At 35.0% G+C, this 23,092-nt stretch overlaps 2 protein-coding genes across 7 annotated transcripts in view; both read right to left on the bottom strand.

Annotated features, from left to right (window-relative positions):
• Nucleotides 1–4: 4 nt before the first annotated feature.
• LOC135695571 (phosphatidylserine synthase 2) lies at nt 5–9,982 on the bottom strand. Of its 2 annotated transcripts, none has more exons than XM_065214698.2 (11): nt 9,829–9,982; nt 8,702–8,909; nt 7,656–7,757; nt 7,065–7,147; nt 6,542–6,609; nt 5,496–5,627; nt 4,758–4,922; nt 3,944–4,021; nt 3,178–3,333; nt 2,702–2,847; nt 5–2,070 (listed from the first exon to the last, which is right to left on the bottom strand). In XM_065214698.2, exons 2-11 carry the CDS (start codon nt 8,884–8,886, stop codon nt 1,833–1,835), a joined length of 1,353 nt encoding a protein of 450 aa, XP_065070770.2. In that variant the 5' UTR covers nt 8,887–8,909; nt 9,829–9,982; the 3' UTR covers nt 5–1,832. The 2 variants fall into 2 exon arrangements, with proteins under 2 accessions (XP_065070770.2, XP_065070771.2); XM_065214699.2 differs by lacking the exon at nt 9,829–9,982 and adding an exon at nt 9,614–9,810.
• A 548-nt stretch (nt 9,983–10,530) lies between these two features.
• The window catches only part of LOC135695569 (MAP kinase-activating death domain protein), a 46,681-nt gene continuing 34,119 nt past the window's right edge, over nt 10,531–23,092 (bottom strand). For 4 of the 5 annotated variants that reach the window (XM_089109561.1, XM_089109556.1, XM_089109555.1 and 1 more), the window contains exons 16-25: nt 22,811–23,027; nt 21,903–22,010; nt 20,490–20,654; nt 19,694–19,766; nt 17,945–17,976; nt 16,978–17,052; nt 16,403–16,472; nt 14,729–14,775; nt 13,650–13,772; nt 10,532–12,868 (exon numbers count right to left, since the gene is read on the bottom strand). In XM_089109561.1, coding sequence (XP_088965687.1) covers nt 13,665–13,772; nt 14,729–14,775; nt 16,403–16,472; nt 16,978–17,052; nt 17,945–17,976; nt 19,694–19,766; nt 20,490–20,654; nt 21,903–22,010; nt 22,811–23,027 — 895 coding nt within the window. In that variant the 3' untranslated portion in view covers nt 10,532–12,868; nt 13,650–13,664. Of the gene's footprint in view, nt 12,869–13,649; nt 13,773–14,728; nt 14,776–16,402; nt 16,473–16,977; nt 17,053–17,944; nt 17,977–19,693; nt 19,767–20,489; nt 20,655–21,902; nt 22,011–22,810; nt 23,028–23,092 lie in introns of all 5 variants that reach the window. The other variant, XM_065214694.2, reaches the window with a different exon arrangement.

Genomic DNA, 23,092 nt, shown 5'->3' with positions numbered 1-23,092 from the left:
AAAGGAACATAAAGATTCAATTAAGGTAAAAATGAAGATTACAATTAACGTATTATTAGTGAATAAGTTGCAAAATAAGTCAGCTTGCTTTTGATAACACGAAAAATGTAATTTATTTTGATACAAATTAATTCTAAAAACCTACGTGCTTCGAAATTAGGGGTCCATATAAGGAATTACGAGTGAAATATGCGTCTTAAAATTCATATGCATTTTAAACTAGTATGTTGGAGTTAATGTATCATTATATTTAGTCTTTACATAGTTACAGGCAAAACTTACATCCTTCAACATGCATTGACCAAATATACTGAAATTATCATAAAATGCAAACAAATTCTAAGATCCGACAAAATTGAAGGGGGGCTTGGGGAAGGGAAGCCACCATGTATCTAATTCTAAATACAAAAAAAAGTTTATTGATGGAAACGAACCCAAAAAAAGAATTTTTATTTGCATGGCCTCTTTCGACCCTAGCTGTGTTTATGTTTTAATTAAATAGAGCTGCAACAGCCGTTTCAAAGTTAAAGCTCAAGGTATAAAAACTTATGCTACCAACAGAAAACCAGCAACACTGGTTATCGAGAACACAGGGCTGTTAACAGTCTTCACTTTCTTATAAGAACAATTTTAAAGAACATGAGCCTCAAAATTAGTCAAAAGTTAAGATAAATTAAGAACAAGCTGAGGCTGAGCTACCGTAAAATGTAATTTTGAGCAATATCTCAGAACGAAGAGTCATCAACCAAACTTGTCGTCAAATTAAAGATGTCCCCCTCAATTTGTTGGCAAACGAGGCCTAACACCTCCCTAAAGCGCAAAAGCTAGCAATTGCACTGCTTACACCCTAAGAATGTCAGAACAATCCAGCCTCAGATTTTCGAATTAGAACAGCCAGCCTGAACCTCAATTTACTGGTTCTTATAAAAGAGAGAAGTTCTACAAATTCCTGTCTAACCTTGTACTTGACACACTGCTGTTTAAAGGAATTTATTTAGCAATTTTCCTGATGATCACAGCTGGCGGGAAATCTAGAGTTACAGCCAGCAACAGCCTAGTTCTACCGCCCATTCAAAAATGCTTTATCTAGATGATATTCAACACTTACTCAAAATAATCAACAAAAATTATCGTTACTATTGAAACTACAAATATTTTATTTATATTGCAATCATAATCATTATAATCAAAAGTATGATGCTGCATCTCTAACACAAGATATATAAAAATAAATCAAACACTTTTGTCCCCCCATCTTAGCAAAGTCTTTGGCATATTTTGTAGCCATGTCGAAATTCTCGTGTAAAAACCCATTTCAAACGACGGAAGAATTATGAATTTTTCCACTCGAAAATCTTTAAGACACCCTTGAGTAACAAGCCCGGTGAAAGCCGTTCACGATTCCAGAGAGAAATTTCCTGATTGGGGAGTCCTCTATCAAAATAATAGGGAACTTTTCATTTCCTCAAGTCCCCTTTAAGCTAAGATTGTTCCCAGATAGGCGTTAGTTCCCTCTCTGCCACGAGTTACCTATTTATAATAGGGAACTTTTCATTTCCTCAAGTCCCCTGTAAGCTAAGATTGTTCCCAGATAGGCGTTAATTCCCTCTCTAGCACGAGTTACCTATTTACGATCTCGAATCTACCTATTTAACCCCTTTTCTTATTTGCCCCGAGCGCTGCCAACATAATTGAAAATTTACCTGTCCCCCGCTAGCTTCGGCCTAAGACAAATCTTGCTATCCCCTGCCATATTTACCTGCTATTCCCCTTTAAAATAAAACTCGCCCGGCTTATTACATATGGGTGTTTTAACTTGAATGTTGGAGTAATCATTCCACTTTTTGTTGCTTGACAAAATGTTCGTCTTCTGTTCTTCTGATACATGAAGGGAGAAATCGCCATATAGTATAAATGGCCACTCCGGTTAATAAAAGTGTCCAGAACAAAACAATGTGCGACGGAGGCGGCATTTGAATGGTTTCCCAACCAAATTTCAAGCATATAAGGGTTTCAGTGATGATGATCGCTGCTAGGATCCAAGACTGCTGACCAAAGCGTTTGCAGCTTCTACGAAAGAAAAGATCATGGGTCGCTTGCTAATATGGACGATTCCTTTGTTATCTTAGTTGTCGAAACTCTGCAAAACTTAGCTATTCACCTTAGATGAAATTACATAGCGGCAAAATATCATGTTAGCAACAGGGTAATGGCTACTTTTGTTCTTGGTGGTGGAGCTCTTGCCCCTAAGACCCCTTCGTTTCATATTGACAGTCTCTTTGGTTCCTATTGTTCTCAAACAATAGTGCTCTTTCAATTTATCCTGCGACATACCCTGGGTGCCAGAGCCTCAGAGAGTCAAAGGATGAAGAACGGGGGGAAGGAAATGCGAAGGAGAATGGAAGAGGAAAGGGGAGTCTCTTTCGCAATTCCTTCCCCCGTTTTTCATCCTTTGACTCTCTGAAGCTCTGGCACCCAGGGTACCTGCGACACTCAGAGCACACGTAAAGGATTTTTAAAGATTGTCGTTTAAACGCTGACGCAAGCAATGGGGAAGTTAAAGAGGAAGCAAAATTGGCAGCGATTGATCCTCCCCCCTCTCCCTGGAAGTAATCTTGATAAAGGCTTTAGATACACTATGGTGCACCAAAGCAACTAAACTAAGCGAACAGGTATAAAAAAATAATGTAAACATCCTTACGAATCGTCCATGTATTGATAGACCTCTCGAATTCCCACTGTTCCTGCAAAACCGATAAGAACAAGTCTGGCAACAACGAGCCAGTGTTCCGGGTTTATCCACAAAACGAACTTCAGATAGAAGCAGTTGAGCTCTGCCAATGAAAACTGACAAGAAAAATGATGTTATGAAAGTAAGTAAAGGGAATATAAAGAACAGCAAACGCTTGGTGAACTCAAAATCTAGAGTGTTTAGCTCAATTTACCATTTTGCTATTTTGTTTTCGAATAAATCCTCTTACAAGCAGCTAAATGGCATTTATAAAAAGGGGAAAAGAACATAACACTCCCTTAAAATGTTTAGGCCTAATTCAAGTCAAGTCCTTCTCTAAACGATAATCTCAATACTCTACACGATAATCTCTTGATACAATACACTGACAGGTATTTATTTACCAATACCATTTACCAGTTACAAGCATTTTGTCATGTACATACCATAATTGTGATTCCAATAATGGCAAGCCATCTTTTCAGCGATGCAGTTGCTTCCCATTTGAAGCTGTCCCAGTGATGCGGGGTAAACTGCTCCGCAGCCCGCTTAAGTTTTCCTGTATACGTTGGAATTTTCCATAAGCTTCTCCAATTGTATTCCTAAAACACAAACACAGCAACATATTTCCAAGCATTTCAGATTGCATATGGGCAGACTTGTGAGGCCTAGCAAACAAAGCAGGATTTCACACCATACTTTGCAGTCTTGAATCATCCAAGAATAGAATGTGTTTAAATGTCACATGAATTATGAAAGCTAGAAACAGCAAGGAGAGTATATTAGCGGGAAGAAGATAACAAACTATAGCTTGATCAAAACTACTTATATACCTAGAACTTACGGACCTATAGTTAGGCGCCAAAAAAACAACGTCTTGAAAGTTGGTCAGTGGAACCAACAATTATGCTTGCCAGCTTATCTAGTTTCTTCGTCGCTAGCAACAAAGTTTCGTAAAAAGTTTATATTTCGTGCAGTTGAATGGGCAGAATTAAATATTTTCAGCTACAACATCTTATAATGATGAACTCTCTGAAAATATCAAAGAAAAACCTGTTTTTGAGTCATCACAATACTAGGATAATGGTGTGAGCCTGCATAATGTTTTGATTCAAAAAGGGGCCTAACTAATAGAAAACATTCTGCATCCAATTCAAAGCGTACTTCTCAGCCTACTTCTATCAATTGGGCGAGGCCATATATTCTGCATACCTTAATCTCTAGAAAATGGCAAGTTTTCATTCCCAGATAAATGCCAACGCCATTACAAAGGGCAGCGTCCATTATCCACTAAAATAAAGAAAAAATAAATAAAATAAAAAAGAGCTATTTCAAACTTAGCAATAAGACGTTATTGACATAATTTGCCTAAAATTGCTTGTACTTTGGCAAAACAACGCTACAGTTGCAAGGTAGAGTTTTCATCATAATATTTCAGATACTTGTATAGCTACAATCATAGCAAATACTAAGGGCCCGTTCACACTACTCCTAATCCGTTTTTGCCTTGCGTTCACACCAATCTGATACTTTCGAATACGGTGCGTATTGAATACGCTCCGTTTTCAGTGTGAACACCAAAAATGGATACATTCTAACAACGGCAACAACATACGTGTTTTCTAGCACATCAAATCTAAAAAAATTTGAAATTGAGAATTCACAATGGACTGGTAGCTGTCACAACAAAGTTTTTCACGATTTGCTTTTATTTAATTTCACTTATAATGAAGCAAATTTGCTGAGGATTCGTGAACGCCTATTTTCAAAAATGAGGCCACCAACAGCGTTTTTGTTGGAGTAGAATGAACACTTACCCAATTCAAATCGCATTCATTTGAAAACGGATAATTGTGAACGGACAGTGTTTTCATCAACGAAAACGGAGCGAAACGAATACGGAGTAGTGTGAGCGTAGCCTAAGTTACAGAGACTTATGTTGAGTGAAAGAAGCACAATCACTTCCATACTGTTTTAGGCATTAGATGAAGAATAAACTGTGATAACTAAAACCTTTCAAACTTACATGGTCCCACCAACACTCGTGAAAATTTGGCAGCTGATGTTCCAATGAGTATTCATAAATTTCAAAAAGGATGCTTAAGACATTCGCAAACCAAAAATCTCTTAATATAATTGCTTTTGCCCACCAACCAAAGAGATGTGCCGGTACAAACCAATCAAATTTTGTCTAGAAACAAGACAGGAAAATGGAATAAAGCAAAAAATTTACAAAGCCAAACATTATTTTTAGATAAGAATCAGCTTGCTAATATATCGACACGTTTTTTCGGAGTATCAAAAAGGGCTGAGAACCTTGACAAGCAACGGTTACGAGAGTCTTAATTGACAGCAAATAAGACCGGTATCATTTAAAGATCCTTTGTTAACAGGGGTTGACTTTGACTATGGGTTAAGAGTTGCAGCGAGTTGAAATTGTCTTTCTTCTACATGACGTTCGTAGCTCAGGATGATTTTTAATATTTTGGTTTTCAGTATCTTTGCATGACTTTGTTAAGATAGAGAAAATTATTCAATGCCGTCTGGGTTGAGAAAACCCTCTTTTTGCATGTCTTATTTTATCTTAGTGATAAATTGAATCATTTCTTTATAAAAAATTGCATCATGTTTTCATGTGGTGGTTGGAAACCCAATGGATTTCGATTCAACCTTCGTTAAGGCCACCAAGTTTCTTTCGCCTCCTGAGAAAATGACTAGAGCAAATCAAAATATGTGATTGTTAGTTAAGACAGAAACATCCAACCTTCAAATTGTGGAAAGGGTCTATGTTTTCTGCATCGTAGAACACGCAGTTGCTTCCATAATCAACCTCTGGTAGAGGCTTTCCAAGTGACAGATCGAAGAACGACATCCAGCTTCTTGCGTCACCATTATTCTGTAGCAAAAATACAAACAATACAGAGTCTAGAAAAAGTCGGGGAAAAGAAACCAAGAAAATATTGCTACTTTCTTGTGCCCTTTTACCTTGTCTTTATTTCACATCTTTGCAGATTCAAAGGTTAGAAATTGATCGGGGGCTCCGATGCAAGTTTGAAAGTAGTGAGACCGAGAGCAATTTTAAGACCGAAAACAAAATTTTGTAGAAAAGTTCAAATGTTTTGCAAAAGAGTGGGGGCCATGGTCCCCTGCCCCCTACCTGATACGTCAAATGGCAAATAAAGATACTGGTTCTTTCAAAATGGGACATGGATAAGCAATTTTACGCTACCTAGACCAAAATAAAAAGGACAAATCAGAACTTTGTTGATTCTGAAGTCAAATGACGTTTTTGTTGCATTTATGTACTATCTTAAAGAGGGGAAAATACACAGGCAAGCTATCACTGAAAGCATTATTATGAAATTGTCTTTAAATGTTTCCAGGAAAACCGCAGTTTTGAAAAAATCTTTGAGATTTGACAAAATGCCTAGAAAAACAGAAATTGAGAGCTTGGATTTGTCATAATGCAACATAGCTTTCAAAAAGTTGCAATTATACTGTTTTGATAAATCGTCAATAACTCAGAACTAATTGCTAGAATTTTGCTAAAATTTATCGTGTAAAAATGGAGGCTTGCCTGGATACTGAGGGATTAATTTGAAAGATAGCAAACTCATGGCACAACCGGAAGATCAGGTAAAGCGCTGATACAGCTTGCAAAACCGAGATATTTTGATGGTTTGCCAAAAAATTCTGGTACATTTATCCTTAGCAAATATTTTCCTTTTCACTTATCAAACAGTTTGTTTGTAGTGATATGTAATGCCCTTTTTGGATCACATAGAAAGAAAATATCTAAAAAATAGCAACCTGGAACAGTATAAAAATCATCATTAACTCGTAAATGACACTGCAACAAAGTATGAACCTCCAAAACACTAGAAAAGACAAAAATTATACATATAAAAACGAATAACAATGATGATAAATACAGCACATGCCTTTATAATGACAATATCTCACAGTCAATCCTCTACTCTTTAACAAAAATAAAACCAATTGCAATGCCAGTCATTAAAAGATACAGAAGCAACCTAAAAGAGTTTCATTAATTGAAAGTAGCATGAATGAAAACAGCAAAATATTACATAACATAATCATGCTTGACAATAATTAAGATGGACAGACTTCTTTCACCTTTATAAGAGGAAGACATCAGTCATTTTGAAATGAAATTCTTTAATGAATATGCACATAACAAAAAAGAAAGAATAAGTCTATAAACTGTTTAACAATTTTATAACAGCATACTTGTATATCTAATTAGAGAAGGAAAAGATCCAGACAATTTGTTGTAAATTCATTAAAAATTCATTGCTGACAAATCTGTTACCTGGATGTGGCCTCACAAATGGGCCATCCCTTGCCTGAGTGATGCCAAAAGCCAAAAAGACAACTATACAGGCAAATAAACCCCTGAAAATAAGATTTTAACTTAAATGAAAGAAAATAATTCAAAATTAATAGATAATGGCAGATGATTTATCTATTCAGGTTAACTGATAATGGTAATATGCAATATTAGTCAAAGCTGCTTGCCATTACTAGCTATCAATAATATAGGTTGACAAATTATGGCACTGGTATTTTTGCATTGGTTAGAATTTGCTATCATCAGCATCATCATCAGTCTTTTAAAGTCATCTGAACACTTCTTGTGTGTGACTGTGTTTCCACAATGCTTGTCTACAGGATGCAAACTTTCAGCATCTTTTAAAGACAAATTTAAACCTTTGATATCTTCTGACACTAAACCTTGCCATGCTTTATGGGGTCAGCTTGGCTTGTTTGAATCATCAATAGATAGAGTAGTACACTTTTTGATCCATTATGTCCAAACCATTTCATTCTATTGCAATATATTAAAACACCAAGACTTTGTAGGTGTAATTTTTGTGGGTTGCTTTTAGAACATAAACCACACCTTTTTGCATTGTAAATAGGATCAATGACCTCTTCTTCAAAAAGTGAAACATAGCACAGTGCCAATATCATCAATAGCAGAACACTGATTGTATGAGCTCGCCTTTAAAAACAAAAAGTACAATTAGATCTTGTAGAAAGCCGCATCTTTTAGTAGGACATGAGTGATTGTTTATCACAATCATCAAATGTGTCCTTGACACGACCATAATCCAACTGACTTCTAAGCTTAACCTATATAACTAATGTAAATGGTTGAATTGGCCCCTCATTAAGACACCTTCCCTTTCAAATTAGCCTCCATTTTTGAAAAAAAATTTAAATAAGTATTCACCCTCAAATAAGGCCCCAACATGACATGCCTTTTACAATACATGATTATAGATCACAATGAAAAATATTCAACAGAAAATAAAAATGACAATTTGAAGGGCAACTTTCAGATCATTTTTGTAAGCCAACCCTCCTTCAATCCCCCTTACAATTAGTCCACATCCAAAAATGTCACATATTATTAGGCATTCAGAGGGCCTATTCACATATTAACTTTATTCATCTGCACTTCAAACAAAATAACACAGTATATCATCAATAAACAAACCAAACTTTTGCAAAAGATTGACACATTTAAAACACAAAAACATGCATCTTTTTTGACATCTGAATAGCTATAAAGTAGTTGATGGAAAATTCTGCTTCTGTGGTAGAAGTTGATCTGGCAGAGTATTCTGTGATGTTATACTGATTAGTAATAAAACCTCTCAATTGCTTCAAGTCTTGAGTATACAGAAAAAACTTTCTACCAATTAGTAAATTATAATTTTTTTTATTTATAAAAACCAGACTGAAATAGTATCAACCAAAAAGACAGTCTTTGCTGAATGATGATTTACACTAGGTTGTAATTGTGTAGACTTTTGCACATTCTTGGACTTCTAATAGATGATTTCTTAAAAGAAAATCATAATTAAAAATATTGACATAAATTTTACTGCTCTTATATTGTTCTTTAAAACTTCAGAAATTTTTTAATTGCAAAATAGTTACCAGAAAAATGAAGGGTCATCATCATCAACGACATCTTTATTCCACTGAACAAGATCATCCAGGAATGGTGGGTCCATTGCATAACTTGCTTGCTTTGATGCTCTTCTTGTGCTACATGAGCACTTTGTGCAGCCTACCTGGTTTCTCTTAGAACTATCCTTTTCCATACCTATATCATTTTCCATTGTTCTTTAAAGTTACAAAGATCCTTTAAAGAAAACAAAACTGATAAATTTTCTGGATATTGGGCCTACAAAGCCTGTATATTTTGATTTGCATATTATAGCATGTAGAGGTGAACAATGAAAGAAAGAACACCACAACAAAGCTTGTCCACAGCTTCTAACTCTCATTTTAATCTACACAGCTATGCAATTTCTTATTGCTAAATTACTGGACATAAAAATGATCTACTAAGTCTCGCACCATTTTGTAAATCTTATGTATTCACAAATAGAGGAAGAATAGAAAGTAGAATAGGGACAATAGAACCAGCCAGGTAGAGCAATAGATCTTGTACATTTAGAAACATAAACAAAACAGGTATGTAATTCAGTTACTTATATCTTTTGTAAGCTATTCATATCGCAAAGAAGCATACCAGTTTGAATAACTGGTGGACAGTGTATGAGTGTCAACTGGTACAAGATAACTTGTTAATTTTATTTGACTCATTTCTTAAACAGAAACAAAAGACGTAAATTTGCAGGGACCTAAATGAGTCTTTGTAGTAATAGCATAGCATAAAAACGACAATTTTACACCATGATCCCTGGTTTTTAACTTCTTTAATTCCATACACGTATATAATAGGCAAACGGCAAACAGAAAAATAACTAACCCCTTTTAAGGGGCGTGCATCACTATGATCAAAGGCTTTAGATTCATGAAATTTTACATATGAAAAACAACCTCATCATAATCGTTAGCTAGGCCTGGCCTTCGTTGTCCTAAAATATTCGAGTTATATGTAACATGATACGTATTTAACAAGCTTGTATTACAAATATCTGGGAAGCCGCGATTTTAAAGAAACAATAGGGTTCCTCATGGCTGGATGGGCGGTACAACTTTGCAAAAATTTGAGCTCAGGAAGATCTTTGAAAAATAATGCGTTTAGGACGAACCTTTGGACGTCTGTTTCACCAGCTACTGCAAACAAAAGAAGATCTATCGTCATAAGATCATGTTCTCTGTGGGAAGCAAGATGCAGTAAACAGAGGCATGTGCTCAATGCTTCTTGTATTTCGTGTTGTCTATCCTCCTTTTGAGAACATAATTTCAATCAAAACGAGTCTCGACAATCAAAACAGAACATTTCCGCATTTTGTTTCAGATTCTCTCAGCAAACCTTGAAGATTGAAGACATCTTGCAAAAATTGCCGCTCTGGCTCATCCTAGCGGGAAATTACGCAGGAATACTAGTGCCGAAGATTCATAGAATTTTGCCGAAAAATAATCTTTACTTTAACATGACAAGCTTTGAAAGGATTGTGATTTCACTCAAGTTTACTGAGATTTGGAAGATGATTGGATACATCCTTTTTTTAAAGAAAAAGTTCTGACAGTTTTTTTCAAAGTTGTCAGTGGTGGCTCCAGCCCGAGATAAGTGGGAGGGACAAAAGGGGGTCCGGGACCACGCCATTTTCCGCGAAAAGCATTTTCTTCCTAAATCAGCTTCTGACGATCTAGATAGCGTACATACCCCCCCCCCCGAAGTTTTCTCGTCGGATTTGCAAGAATCTCAAGGATCAACTTTCTGAAAAAGTGGGGGACTGTTCCCCCTATCCCCCCCCCTCCTCCGTTAAATTGAATATCATTGTAAATGTTGGGAGAAATTTACTAGACAGACAAGAAGAAAATAGCGCTCGAGTTTTTTAAGTCCTTTCGTTAACAAATCTTAATTAAAAACACACTAGTAATTTTACTTTAAATTGTGACAAAAATAAATCTCTTTAACGCTAGAATCAAAAGTTATTGCACAACCTTGATTCATTCACAAATATATTTCTCGTATATTTCTGCAATACTGTGATCAGATGACAGGGAAAGCAGACGACAGGGACTCGAACAAACGTTATTCTATTGGTAGAATGTTCAGAGAACGTTCTTGGGAGTTAGAACCTTAAATGCATAAATGATGTTGGTAAAGGGTATATTTGAGAGTTCTAGAACCAGGATCTCTATGAACGAAATTACCAGAAATTATCATCGCTAATATAGCCAACATTTTGTGTAATTGTCAAGCTTACAATAAATTATATTTGATACTTGCAAAACAACTTTCTGAAAGTTACTTTCATAACAACAGAAAATCTTTTTACCATATCAGCCGAAGATATAATAATCTAATCTTTATATTCTATGAATTCACAAAATTATAAAAATTGACTGATATTTTTGGTTGGCTGGGGTCTAATAGCGATGAGTCCAGGCTGAAGACTATTTGCAAAACCTGTTTCATCTACAATACAAAATAAAAGAGCAAATAAAGATGAAATTTTCAATATACTCTAACGTAAAACATCGCAATAAAATAAAACCCCACAACAGCTAATTTTTATGAACTGAATATTTCGATAATATTTATGGTCCGGCCAATTATTAAGAAAATCTTTGAAATAATAATTTAGTTATTTAGAGGCGCTATTAATAAACAGACGGTATCATAAGGCGTGACATGTTGTAAAGGTTTGCAAGCGTGCAAGAGGCCTAAAATCTTTCAAGATTATTTTTTGGCATGATTATTGCCAAGATATGGGGCCAGTCATGTGAAGAATTTTTACAAAATGGCATAGGATTACAACAAACATTAAGGGGTAGTGGGTAAATTTTAAGGAAATCAGTCAGCGTAGGGGGTACAATTCGATCACTTCCTATGAAGAATTTACTATCAACCGCATTAATGATGCATCGGTTAAAATAGCCAAACGTTGCTGAAATTTTCTTTGGATAGTCTGGAAATCTTCATAAAAAGGACTCGAGGCTTATTATCATGGATTTGCCTTCAGACACACTTTTTCGAAATTTGTGAGACGGGTGACTATGCAATGCACCTCACCCCCGTACTTTTAAATAATCCAATGTTTATTCGGACAAAAGAGTTTTTAAGATTGCACACGAGGAGATTCTAGCTTCCCTTCAATTGAGATTACAAGGCAACAGGGGGAAAGGGGGTAGATAAGATCTGTACACATTTTGAAGCAGAAACAAAAAGCGTTTTATTATCTTTAGCACAAGCTTCCAAAATATGATGTCTTAGCCCTAGCAAACAAATCAGGGCACAAGGTGCAAGGTCGACGAGAAAGACCAATAAAACCAGGAAATATTATAGTTACACGCCCCAACCCTACTTTCTTCCATTGTTCTTCTTAGAAACGTTACAGAGATCTAGAGCATGTCCAGAGGAAGAATTACCCTTTTCTGGGACTTTGAAAAAACCTTGGTCTTATCTGTGATCTCACTTACCCAAACCGTGTAAGTTAATTTTCACACTAAGCTGCTACATCTTATTTTAGCATTAAACTCACAACATACTGACTGTGAACTAATAGCAAATTATATATTTAAACATGCTCTATAAGAAAAACATGAGATGGATGAAAGCATCACCAAACGTGGTGGTGGATGATAAACAAACTATGGGGTGCGTTAAGACAGGCATTTAACAATTTAAAGAACAATGATTTTGCAGATTTCAAGGAAAAGCCAATTCTTGCGAAATCTTGCTTTGACAAAACGAACGTTGAAGCAAGATGAAACAATTAAAGCTTCTACTCAAAACAAAAACCAGACAACATACGGTTTATCATCTGATATTTACCATTACTTTCATGGGCTTGTACGGTTTGGGGGGCGGTCACAGGGTTGTTAAGTTTAGGGGGGGAGGCTTTTTGGATACATGTAGTCGAACAGAAGTCCCCCTAGTATTTTGATAAAAGGCAACCTCAGAAAAATGCAGATTTTTTGTTATTTATGTTCAAGTTTTCTCACACTCTTAGCAAAAGGGAAATATCAAATATATAAACTGAGAGGGTTCGAAAGATGCATGGGCTCTTATAAGATGATCTATCGTATGCAAAAATTTGTAGAAACTTATTTGTTTGTTCCTTGGAATCTTTTATGATAACATTTGACTGTCAGGCTGCAAAACCAGGCTGAGATCTCCTATTGAAGAAAACACAGAGACTGAAGAAGATATTCTGAAATGAACATGATTATTTCGCATAATTATTAAAGCATACTTATGTGTCAGGTAACAATAAGAAGCAAAAATACACACAATTCTTCTTGTCAAGCTATTTTCATTCCGAATCTGGATCTAGATTTCTATCTAGTTTTGAGAATTATCCAAAATCTCATAATCTAGGATGTAAATCTGGATCTAGATTTTTATCTAGTTTTGAGAATTATCCAAAATCTCATTCTCCAGTATGTAAATCTGGATCTAGATTTCTATCTAGTTTTGAGAATTATCCAAAATCTCATTCTCCAGGATGTAAATCTGGATCTAGATTTCTATCTAGTTTTGAGAATTATCCAAAATCTCATAATCTAGGATGTAAATCTGGATCTAGAGAACAGAAGGATGAAAATTTCTTTTGTATAAAAAATTGTGTTTCTTATTCGTTATTATCCACATATTATGTCATATATAAAATAAGCAAGAATCCAACATGCGGGGATGAATTCTCGCCCACATATATTGAGTCAAGACCTTGACATTCTGTTAAATGTTTCATAGGTTACAAAAACTTCAGTTATAAAATGTTGTATGCAAGAAAGACGGAATGAAAAATGAGCTGAATAGTTTGATGCATAAGTTACATTTGATTCATCAGTGGAAATATCACCTTACTAGCTAATTGAGATTATCCCTGAAACTATCAATAAAACTTTTCTAATCATAAGTATTTGAGACTCGTTTTATTTGCAAACAAAAGCATACCTGGCATTCACAGTTTTACAGTGAGTTTCCTCCTTCACTGCCTCTAGGTTCACTCGAGACTCCATTGCTCGCAGCAGCCAGGTAGGAAAACAGGCATAAGACTGAGTAACAAATTTCACCAGCCTAATGGACAATAGAAACTGTCGTAAAATATTGTATCATATGGCATAATATCGTAAAATATCGTGTCATATCATGTAATGTCGTAAAACAGACTGCTGTAAGTGGCTTACCACAAAATGCAAAAGGTGTGAATAAGTAAATATATATAGATAGTATAGAGTGTGAAATGATTAATGTGAAATGACCAATGTATGTTCAATACACCAAATGAAAATATAATGTTTAAAAACGTCAAGTTGCTTAGAAATAGTTCATAGTATGGCCATTCACACACGGATAGTCATCTGCAAGTCTGTTAAAATGAAAATGACTGCAGCCAAATTAACACACAATAAAAGAACCGAGCATAAAAAGCTCTCAACTTATTTAAGAGCAATTTTTGTTTAGCAGAACAATAGCACAGAAAAAGCATTCAGGGCATTTAACGAAATATCCTAAGCAAGTAGCTCAGCGTCTTTTTGTAAAACGACTGTTTAAAATTCATACAGACTGCAGTTACATGCATGAATCTAAAAATGCTGCTAATAAGATGAGTTTGATTGATTTGTTACGTGAATTAGACCGAGCTACACCATATGTTTTTGCTGTCAATTCAACAAAGATGTTTATAATCCAACATTTTAACAAACTCTTCTTTATGTTATCTGCAGAGGCCCATATAACGGATGACGAATTTCACCATCGTCAAGCCTGTTTGATGAAACATGCATTAATTCAAAAATCTCAAATGCTTGAAATAACAGACGCACTCTTATCTCTGTGCTGCTGATTTTAAATTCACAATATTTCCAAATTTATAAAATCAGTTGTTTTTTCGATCTAAGTTAGTATTCTGACGTCAAACACCACAGTGGCACTGATAACGAGCTTCTTCTTTCACTGGGGCGGTATTCAATTTCAAAGCATTTTCAAAGGATTATCAATTATTTAATGTCACTGAATTCGACTGAACAAACCTTGTGAGAATATAATTCATGCTCAATAACTTGGTGTGTATGTGGGACTGAAATTAAAAACGCAAAATTCATGGCAATTTCTAAAAGCATTTCAAATGTGACAAAAGCAATCAAGAATTCACTTCGAACTTACAAATATTGAAGCTGTACAAAGTATTCAAGAAAATTCCGAAGAGCGTCAGACGAAAAGTATTAATTTACTCAAATGTTTGCTTTTTTTAAAGCCATTTTCAAGAAAATGCTTTCTACAGAATAAGAGGAAGTTTAAGAACAGCGATCTTCTTCGACGTGGGTGTATTTTTCAGTTTTCAGAACAGGAAGAAAATTCTACAAAAAGTTCTGCTTTGAATAGGAATCTCTCGTTTACAGCATCTGGGTCATTAGCTCTGAACTGGTGTTGATGTTTCGCACAATCCCCCCTGTTATACCAGGGATTAAACTTCCTCTAAATCCCTCGTCACTTTAAGTAGTAAACAAATCATTCGAGAATGAATACAGAAAGCTTGTGACTTGTGTTGAGGTTAATCACTAACTAAAATACTAAGCAAAAGGGTACGTTTTATTTACACACGAAAGCGAGGTTAGCATAATAATAAAGTATGCTAATTAATGAAAAATAATGCTAATACATTATTCCAATAACTATATACCAGCTGTGAAAAGATATGCTCCTAGATGTAATAGCGGGAAGGGGCTACAGACAGACCTAGACATGTATGCTGCCAAGGGTTTGCGTTGGTTTATACCACTGTGTTTTAGACTGTAGTCGTGAGTAAAACGTGTTTGGCCTTCTTTCGGGAATGCACAGTCAATGTTTAGAAAAAGAATCACAAACCCCCTCTTGCCTGGTCTTGTTACTAATATTATTACACCAGAACTGCCCGGCTCGTGACATTAAAGAAAGTATTTTCCAAATGAATATTGTGAAAACCCGAGATATAATTTTAGGTGTCCTTCTTGTGGGAATTCTTCAGTAGATAGATGATTCCACATAACTTGAGAATAAAAGACATTCTCTAACTCCGAAAACCAGGACTTAAAAATAGGTCTCTATTATTTAAATTCCATAGTCTTAATTTCAGGCATTTTAAAAATGGTAGTATTGGCTTTTAGTAGCATTAGCTGTTTTTCTATCCAACTATAAACAAGGTGTATCAATATTATAAAGAAGATGCTGGCAAATTACTTATTCTAACATGTCTGGTTTTATGGTGGATCGCTTTATTCCCATCGCTTCATGCAAAGCTGAAAAGAGTGTTTTGGTTCCGTACACATCATAACAATATGATCTGTAGCAAAATATCATTCTCTGCCATAAGCCTCTGCCTTTTTACAAAGTAGGAAATCCGTAACAAATTAGCCAGAAAAGGTTGGTTTAGCCAACTTTATGGCAGCAAGTTTGGAGACAGCTGTTGAGAAAAACGCTTAAACAAACGACATGCAGCACCCCGTATGCCCCCAAATAAAAGTTGGGAATTTCGTATTTCAATTTAAGAGATACAACTATTGTAGTGAGTGAAGGGGAATCAACCGTTTTTATAGGATAATAGCTGTGGAAGAAATAAAAAAAAGCACACGACAAGATTTGGTTTAACCAGCCAGGATTCTCTATTTACCACCCTGATTAAACTCTACTAACTGCTTGCTAAAAATGTCACAGATTGTTTCACCTACCGTATTCTTGTATATATAAAATTGATTCCTTTCGTGAACAATTCTTTAGATTTCGTATGTCGATAGCACACTGCAAAATAAGACCAACTTGTTAATTATTTCAGTTATTTGGAGAAAATAAAACGAAAATCCCATGAATCGACCAGAAAAATTTGAACTCTTCTCCCAAAATTCAACCACTGCAGATCTACAAATGTTTGCCTAAGATTTTGATAAAACATTGGTTGCTTTAGGCTCCATTAAAAATATCCTGCCCAAATGTTTTAGGTTAAGACTTATGTAAATCTGACAAAGCGAGCAAAAATTATTCTGTTTTTGCAATTTAAAGTTTCTTATAATATATAAAAAAACAAACAGCTACTCAGTAAGGTTGCAAAGACCTAAAACTATGATAGTTACCAAAACTAAGACAAAAAAGTAATATAAAATACCATACAGTTTCATGTAGTAAAATATGAAAAATAATTTGAAAGTATTTCAGTTCTATTAATGATAGCAGAACCCCCGGGATTCTAAAAGTTTTAAGTGGACTGGTAGCGAAAGTGATAAAATATTAGGAGGTAGATAATGCTTACCTTGCCGTCAACGAAGATAATCGAAATGCCATCTAAGGACACTCGCAGTAATCCTTCTTTATTTGAGTTCAGGTCCTGTTCAAAAGAAAAAATAGGCACTCATTCAGTGATAAAGCTTGTCTTTGGTTGTTCTGATAAGAAGATTGTGTACATATTTCATGATAAATGTAATTCAGCGTGTTTTGTCAAATGAGATAAGTCCTGATTAAGAGTTATACTCGAAAAGTCCTTACTATTTCAATCTTGAATGTACAAAGTCGCAATTTAGGTATGTTAATTCATGTTTACACATATTGCAAACAAAGATCTCAATATCGAAAACAGGGGCACAAAATGAATCTCGATTAGAGATCATTAAGCAAAACCATTGCATTGAATTTAATTAATGGTTGAAGAGCATAACAATAAATGGTTGAAGTGAATTTTACGAAAGGAACTTTTAGGCCATATTAAATATGTACGTTGCGTGTGGTACTTCATCCAGAATAACGATAATATAGTTAGCAAAAAAATTTAGTACCAGAATGAAAATATAATAGTTTGATTGTTTAAAACACGACGTTTCGAGCATGTACCCTTATCAAGTGGCTAGAAAAGAAACGACAACGAGCACATGCTCGAAACGTCGTGTTTTTAACAATCAAATTATTATATTTTCATTCTGGTACTAAATTTATTTGCTAACTACATTATCGTTAACTTTTTAGGTCACATAGACAAGCTCGATTTGGATCCGTCCAGAAATCATTATAGATTATATCTGTTATATCTAGAAGCTATATCAAAAATTAAGCCACTTAATTTTGGATATGATGCATACGATCAGTGATCAAAGCGATTCATATGATGATTATGTAAGTGAAGACAAAAAGAGGGTGTACATATGACTTGAAAAGAGCAGCATAGCAGTGTAAGATAGCACACTAAAAAGGTGAATCAGTTATTTTGACAAATTGTAGCTACTTACAACAACATCGAATTCTCCTCCAAGTTCCATTCCTTAAAAACGAAAAGAAAGTATAATCAAATATGACGTCACCTGCCTTCAATTAGATCCTAGGCAACAGATGTAGATTCCATCATGTATATCCAAGGGGTACAAGTTTTCTGCATGGGCACTGAAAAACCTTGCATTAGAATTCAAGTGGTATTGTATATTTGTCATCTGTCATTCATATATCAAAGTCAAAATGTATTTTGTGTATTGTCAAAATGATAAAATTATTTGAGTGGATACGGAGGACTAAACTGCTGACGACTTTTCGAGTCCAAAAACAGGAGAACAGAGAAACATAATTAATAAAGAACATGAAAAATGATTAAGAAAATAAATATTGAGAGAATAAAAAGCCATTTCACACAAAAATCAAGACAAAAACCTATGTTAATCTATACGTTCTGGATATTTTATGACTTAATAAGCTGAAAAAACTGAAGCAAAATATAAAACTGTATTCACGACTGTAGTGAATTACCTAAGGTCAGTCAACTAGATTCTAAACATAAAAAGTTCTAGCAGACTTTCAAAGAATTCTTAATCTGATTAAACTATTCTTAACCATTAAGTGGTATTTTCAAAACTACAGGAATGAAATTCACGTAGCATAAAAGTGATGATATACTGGTGAATAAAAAACACTATGTATCAGAAATAATTTGAGTATACAAGAAATAGGAGCTTCAAGTTCAGTTTTTATTGCTCGGTACTGTCCTTGATATATAAATGACGTATAGTTTACCGCCATGCATTGCACGAACTATTCACAAGTAATACACAGACAAAGAGTAAGAAATCTATTACAAAAAACAGACACATAAGCAATACATACCTCAAGGTTCACGACACATGACATTTGACACACAACAAAATGTACACAATTCTCTTGACAGTCGAGAATATTATCTGCTGAACACGACACTCAAAAGACAGTTACATACATGATTACAAAACTTTGTAACAATCACACAAAAATACGTGACACCACGGACAAAAAACACGTTGTAGATACAGAACAAGTCAGTTTGGTTATTTGTCATCAGTTATATTGTACGTCTCATGTCGTGGCCTAGGCAACAGTCCTTATAGATTAAGACACAGCTTAAATAGCATTGCAAAGGCTTTGATAAGAACCGGTAGTAGGTCATAACTGAAAGTCTTATTGTAAACTTGAATGCAAATGCAAAAAAGCTTACAACAAAATAAGTATAATTGAATTACTCAAGTTCTTCTCGATCAGATTCCAGGATTTTATCCCAGAAAGTAGCTTCAAGACCTGAGACCTGAAGATGGATATGGCAACGTATTCTGAGAGAGCTATTTTATTCAAATTCAAAGATCTCTTTTGCTGACGTTGCTTCCCCGAATAAGAAATTTAGAAAGTTGATTCCAAAAACCACCCAACATATCTAGCAAGAACCAAACTTGGTAGAAATCACATATCAACGGTATATGACTAAATCTATTTGGAGTAACTGATGTTTTATAACCGTTAAGTTTGGAAAGACCCTGTGCATCTCAGATTAAAAACATGAATTCCTGGGAAAACTTCTTTAAGATGAATAAAGATGATAATGATGGAAACATTGCTAAAAGTACACAGGGTATTATCTCCAATCTAACAGTTGACATATTCTAAGTTTTAGCCACGGCATATTGAGGTATAGAGATACAACAAAACAACATATATGCCAAAATCCAAAAATATCTGTCTCATACCACGTTCCAAACCCTTGAATTTTCGTGATGTTTTCTCCATGCTTTCTTTGATTGAGGTGTATAAACTCTTACACTGAAATACATAGAACAGCATATATTTTATAACAATCAATAAAGGATCTCAACAACCAATAAAATAATATCTGTGTAGACAGTCAAATAAACATTTCTCTATCCCCGAAAAAAAAATTAACTGATCGCAGGTAAGAAACCATATGATTGCCTTAATAGAAACATATCCAACACTCAATCGCATACAGGAATCACAACAGAAGGGTTTATCACTCATTCCAAATAGCATACGAGATTCTTTAAAAACAAAAGGATTTTTAGGGATTTTAGGCAGATTATTCTTGAAAAGAAAAGCATTTTCGCCGAAGGTGTACGAGATTTTCGGGGAGTGATATGCACCTCGATCACAATAAGTCAAAAGTCAGGAAGATCAGGTAGGTACGAATGTTAGCCTACCATTAAGAAACATCAATAGGCATAAAAAAGAATCAAACAGGTTTTATGGGACAAAGACTATGGAAAACACTTAAGTTGAACAAGACTCCCCTTCTGTAGGGTCAAACTATTTGGATAGTATTACATATTTAAACGACAACAGGGAGAAAACAGATAACAATTGAAACACCGCTGTTCGTAGCTATTCACGTAGGGTGGAACAACCTGCTAGATCAGGGGTTTATTTATCAGAAAACGCTTCTTTACTGTCCTATTCATAATTTTTAAGTACGATTGTAGCTTCATTCATAAAGAGGAGCTAAAAGGACAGGAAACCGTTAGTTAGTACCTTCTTTGTTGAGATTTTCTCAAGCCTTGTTAGTTCACCCGACTTTATCCACAAGCAGAGGATCTTGGCCCGTGGTGAGCAGCTCATGTTGAGGACATTCTCATACCACCATCGTTCGACTATGCCACCATTTGTGCTCTTTATCAGCATGCAGTCATCGCAGACCTATTGGAAAACAGGCTAGTTACTTTTTAGCCCTAAATACTCTCATGCTTCTGAAGAGAGCGGGAATAAACGGTTTGGATTTTCGTTTAAACGCAGAACTCAGGGATTTATAAAGAAGGTAGGAAAAGCCTTATCGAAACTATAAAGCGGGCACCATAACCACGTGCGACATCGAACACAAGAAAAATCAAAATCACTGAATTTCTTTCCCGTAGAAATAATGAAAAATGTAAAAATTAAAGGGAACTTTTGCCCACGCGCCAGTTCTCGAAACTGTAACTCTCTGAATATTTCTATTTCGTCTTATAAATTTTCTGCAATTAATGATAGCTTTCCTTTTAAATTCGTTATCTCAGAAACAAAATTTAATCCCTTAAAAGATATCAATAAACCTCACAAGAAATGCAAGATGTGTGGTCTCGAAACAATCAATCGAAACAGTAAGTACAACATAGACATACACAAAGTTTTCACACTCATAATAGTTTTTTTTGTAAAATGCAACATATTTCAAGCAAAATTTCTCAAAATACTCAACACAAATCACTACTAACAACATATTGAGATACAAATGTTCCCACTTTCCCACAAAAGATTATCGCTTTCTTAAATAGGATCTAAGATTTAAAATGAAAATGAAAAAAATGAATTCCTAACTAGGAATGATATATCTTTATTAACGATAATATCGTTAATACAATATTAATTTTTCCTTCTCTATTCTACTTTACTTACTCGATTCCGTGGCCAAAGCAAAATTTAATCGAATGGAAAATTTTTGAGCGCCAAAATATAAATCTTTATGACGCAATGTCTTCTGTATTTACCAACAAATGAAAATTTTTGACAGGATTAATTCATTCAGGAAAGCAAGTCCCCGTTAATCAACATCGTTCCTCATACAGTACCGGAATCTTGTCCCCAGCCACTAGTTTGCAAAACCTTAAATTGGATGCCTAAACATATATACAATGAATTCAAAAAAGTAAAAAATGAGTTATTTGAAGAATTGCCGAAGCTAATTTTAGAACCATGACTTAAAGCCAGAACCCTACCAATTTTAGAGACAAAAATTCAATCATTTATTTCAAATCGTCTCGCATTTAGATCAAGTTCCCAATCCATCTCTCTCAAATTAAAAAATAGCAGCAGATACAGAAGCAAATCATACAACTGATTAAGTAAGGAAATTTGAAATAAACTTAATTTTTTAACGCATGAAAAAGTTAGAACAGGCAGTTCACATACCTCGATAAAAAAAACAGGGCCCGATTGATCTTCACCAAGATGAACAACAAACACGTGCTTTTTCATCGTTCGGCTTCGCAGAGGTCTGAGATCTATATCATTTCCATGCTAGAAATGAAAATTGGTAAGCGATCAGGGAAACTTTTAACGTAAGACCATGACGCTTTGACTTCAAGAAGCCAAGTACTTTTAATACGTAAAAAAATAACTGGAGCTTGGCAATTAAGAACACGACCTCAAATGTTGTTCAGGGATTGCTAGTAAACCTCGTTACTAATTCTATCACAAATATAAGCCCAAGTTAAAAAACATTTCGAGAAATGAAAATTCGCCTGCAGGAGCATAAAGATATTGTTATATTGACAGAAAGCGATGCTGTCAGAAAGAAGGTCTTTCGTGGTTCATTTATGTTTACCCATACCTTAAAAGTTTCCTTAACACCATCCAATATCGTATATACTCGTATATAGAGAAAAAATATCGTATATTTTACTAGCATTATACCCCCGGACTCAAAATTACTCGGCATTTTGTGTTTTTCTCGCAAACATTCTCAAAATATAGAATACGTATTCTGAGACGTACTTACGGTTAGTCCTAGACTAAGCCCCCTCCCTTAGGATAAGCCCCACTCCCTTTGGACAAGCCCCCTCCCTTTGGATAAGCCCCCCTCCCTTCTAATAAGCTCCCCTTCCCTCGAATAAGGCCTATCTCAAAACATGTTTTGCGAAATAAGGCCCCAGGGGCATATTCGATGACTTACGGTAATGGAGGCTCATGACCTGTTTATCAATCTGTGTTTTTTTTGCTAAAGACAAATTTACTGTTTTATCTGGAATTCCTTTTTGTAATTACTAAGGAACTCAGAGCTTCCCTTTCAACGGAAAAACGGAAGGAATGAAACCCACCAGATTATCGATATTGTCCAGCAACACATTGATACATTGCGTGTGCACGAGCCCTATGTGCGATTTTCCAAGAAGCCTTCTAATCTTCCGCTTCATTTTTGTTTTGTCAACTTGCATTGTCACCATAAATGCAATCATGTTATGAAGAACAGTCGAAAGGAGTTTGTCTTCCTCTTCTTCAAGACATCTTCGTTCAGCTGATCCAAGAGATTTATACCTGTTAAAAAAAACGTTACTTTAATCTATTTAGTTAGTTTGTTTATGAACAAACAAAAAGAGAGG

This window comes from Rhopilema esculentum, chromosome 2 (assembly GCF_057945365.1).
Source record: "Rhopilema esculentum isolate cy_ngs chromosome 2, ASM5794536v1, whole genome shotgun sequence".
Taxonomy (NCBI): Eukaryota; Metazoa; Cnidaria; class Scyphozoa; order Rhizostomeae; family Rhizostomatidae; genus Rhopilema; species Rhopilema esculentum.
The sequence above is the reverse complement of the archived record's forward strand: the minus strand, read 5'-3'. Positions and strand labels throughout refer to the sequence as shown.

What these genes read in the sequence shown, in the direction of transcription:
- LOC135695571 (XM_065214698.2), bottom strand. Translation starts at nt 8,886, where the DNA reads ATGGAAAATGATATAGGTATGGAAAAGGATAGTTCTAAGAGAAACCAG. An exon ending in ACGAGTGTTGGTGGGACCAT is followed by an intron (nt 4,022 to 4,757) that starts GTAAGTTTGAAA and finishes TCTTTATTTTAG; the next exon opens with TGGATAATGGACGCTGCCCT. An exon ending in GCCATTTTCTAGAGATTAAG is followed by an intron (nt 3,334 to 3,943) that starts GTATGCAGAATA and finishes TTTGTGTTTTAG; the next exon opens with GAATACAATTGGAGAAGCTT.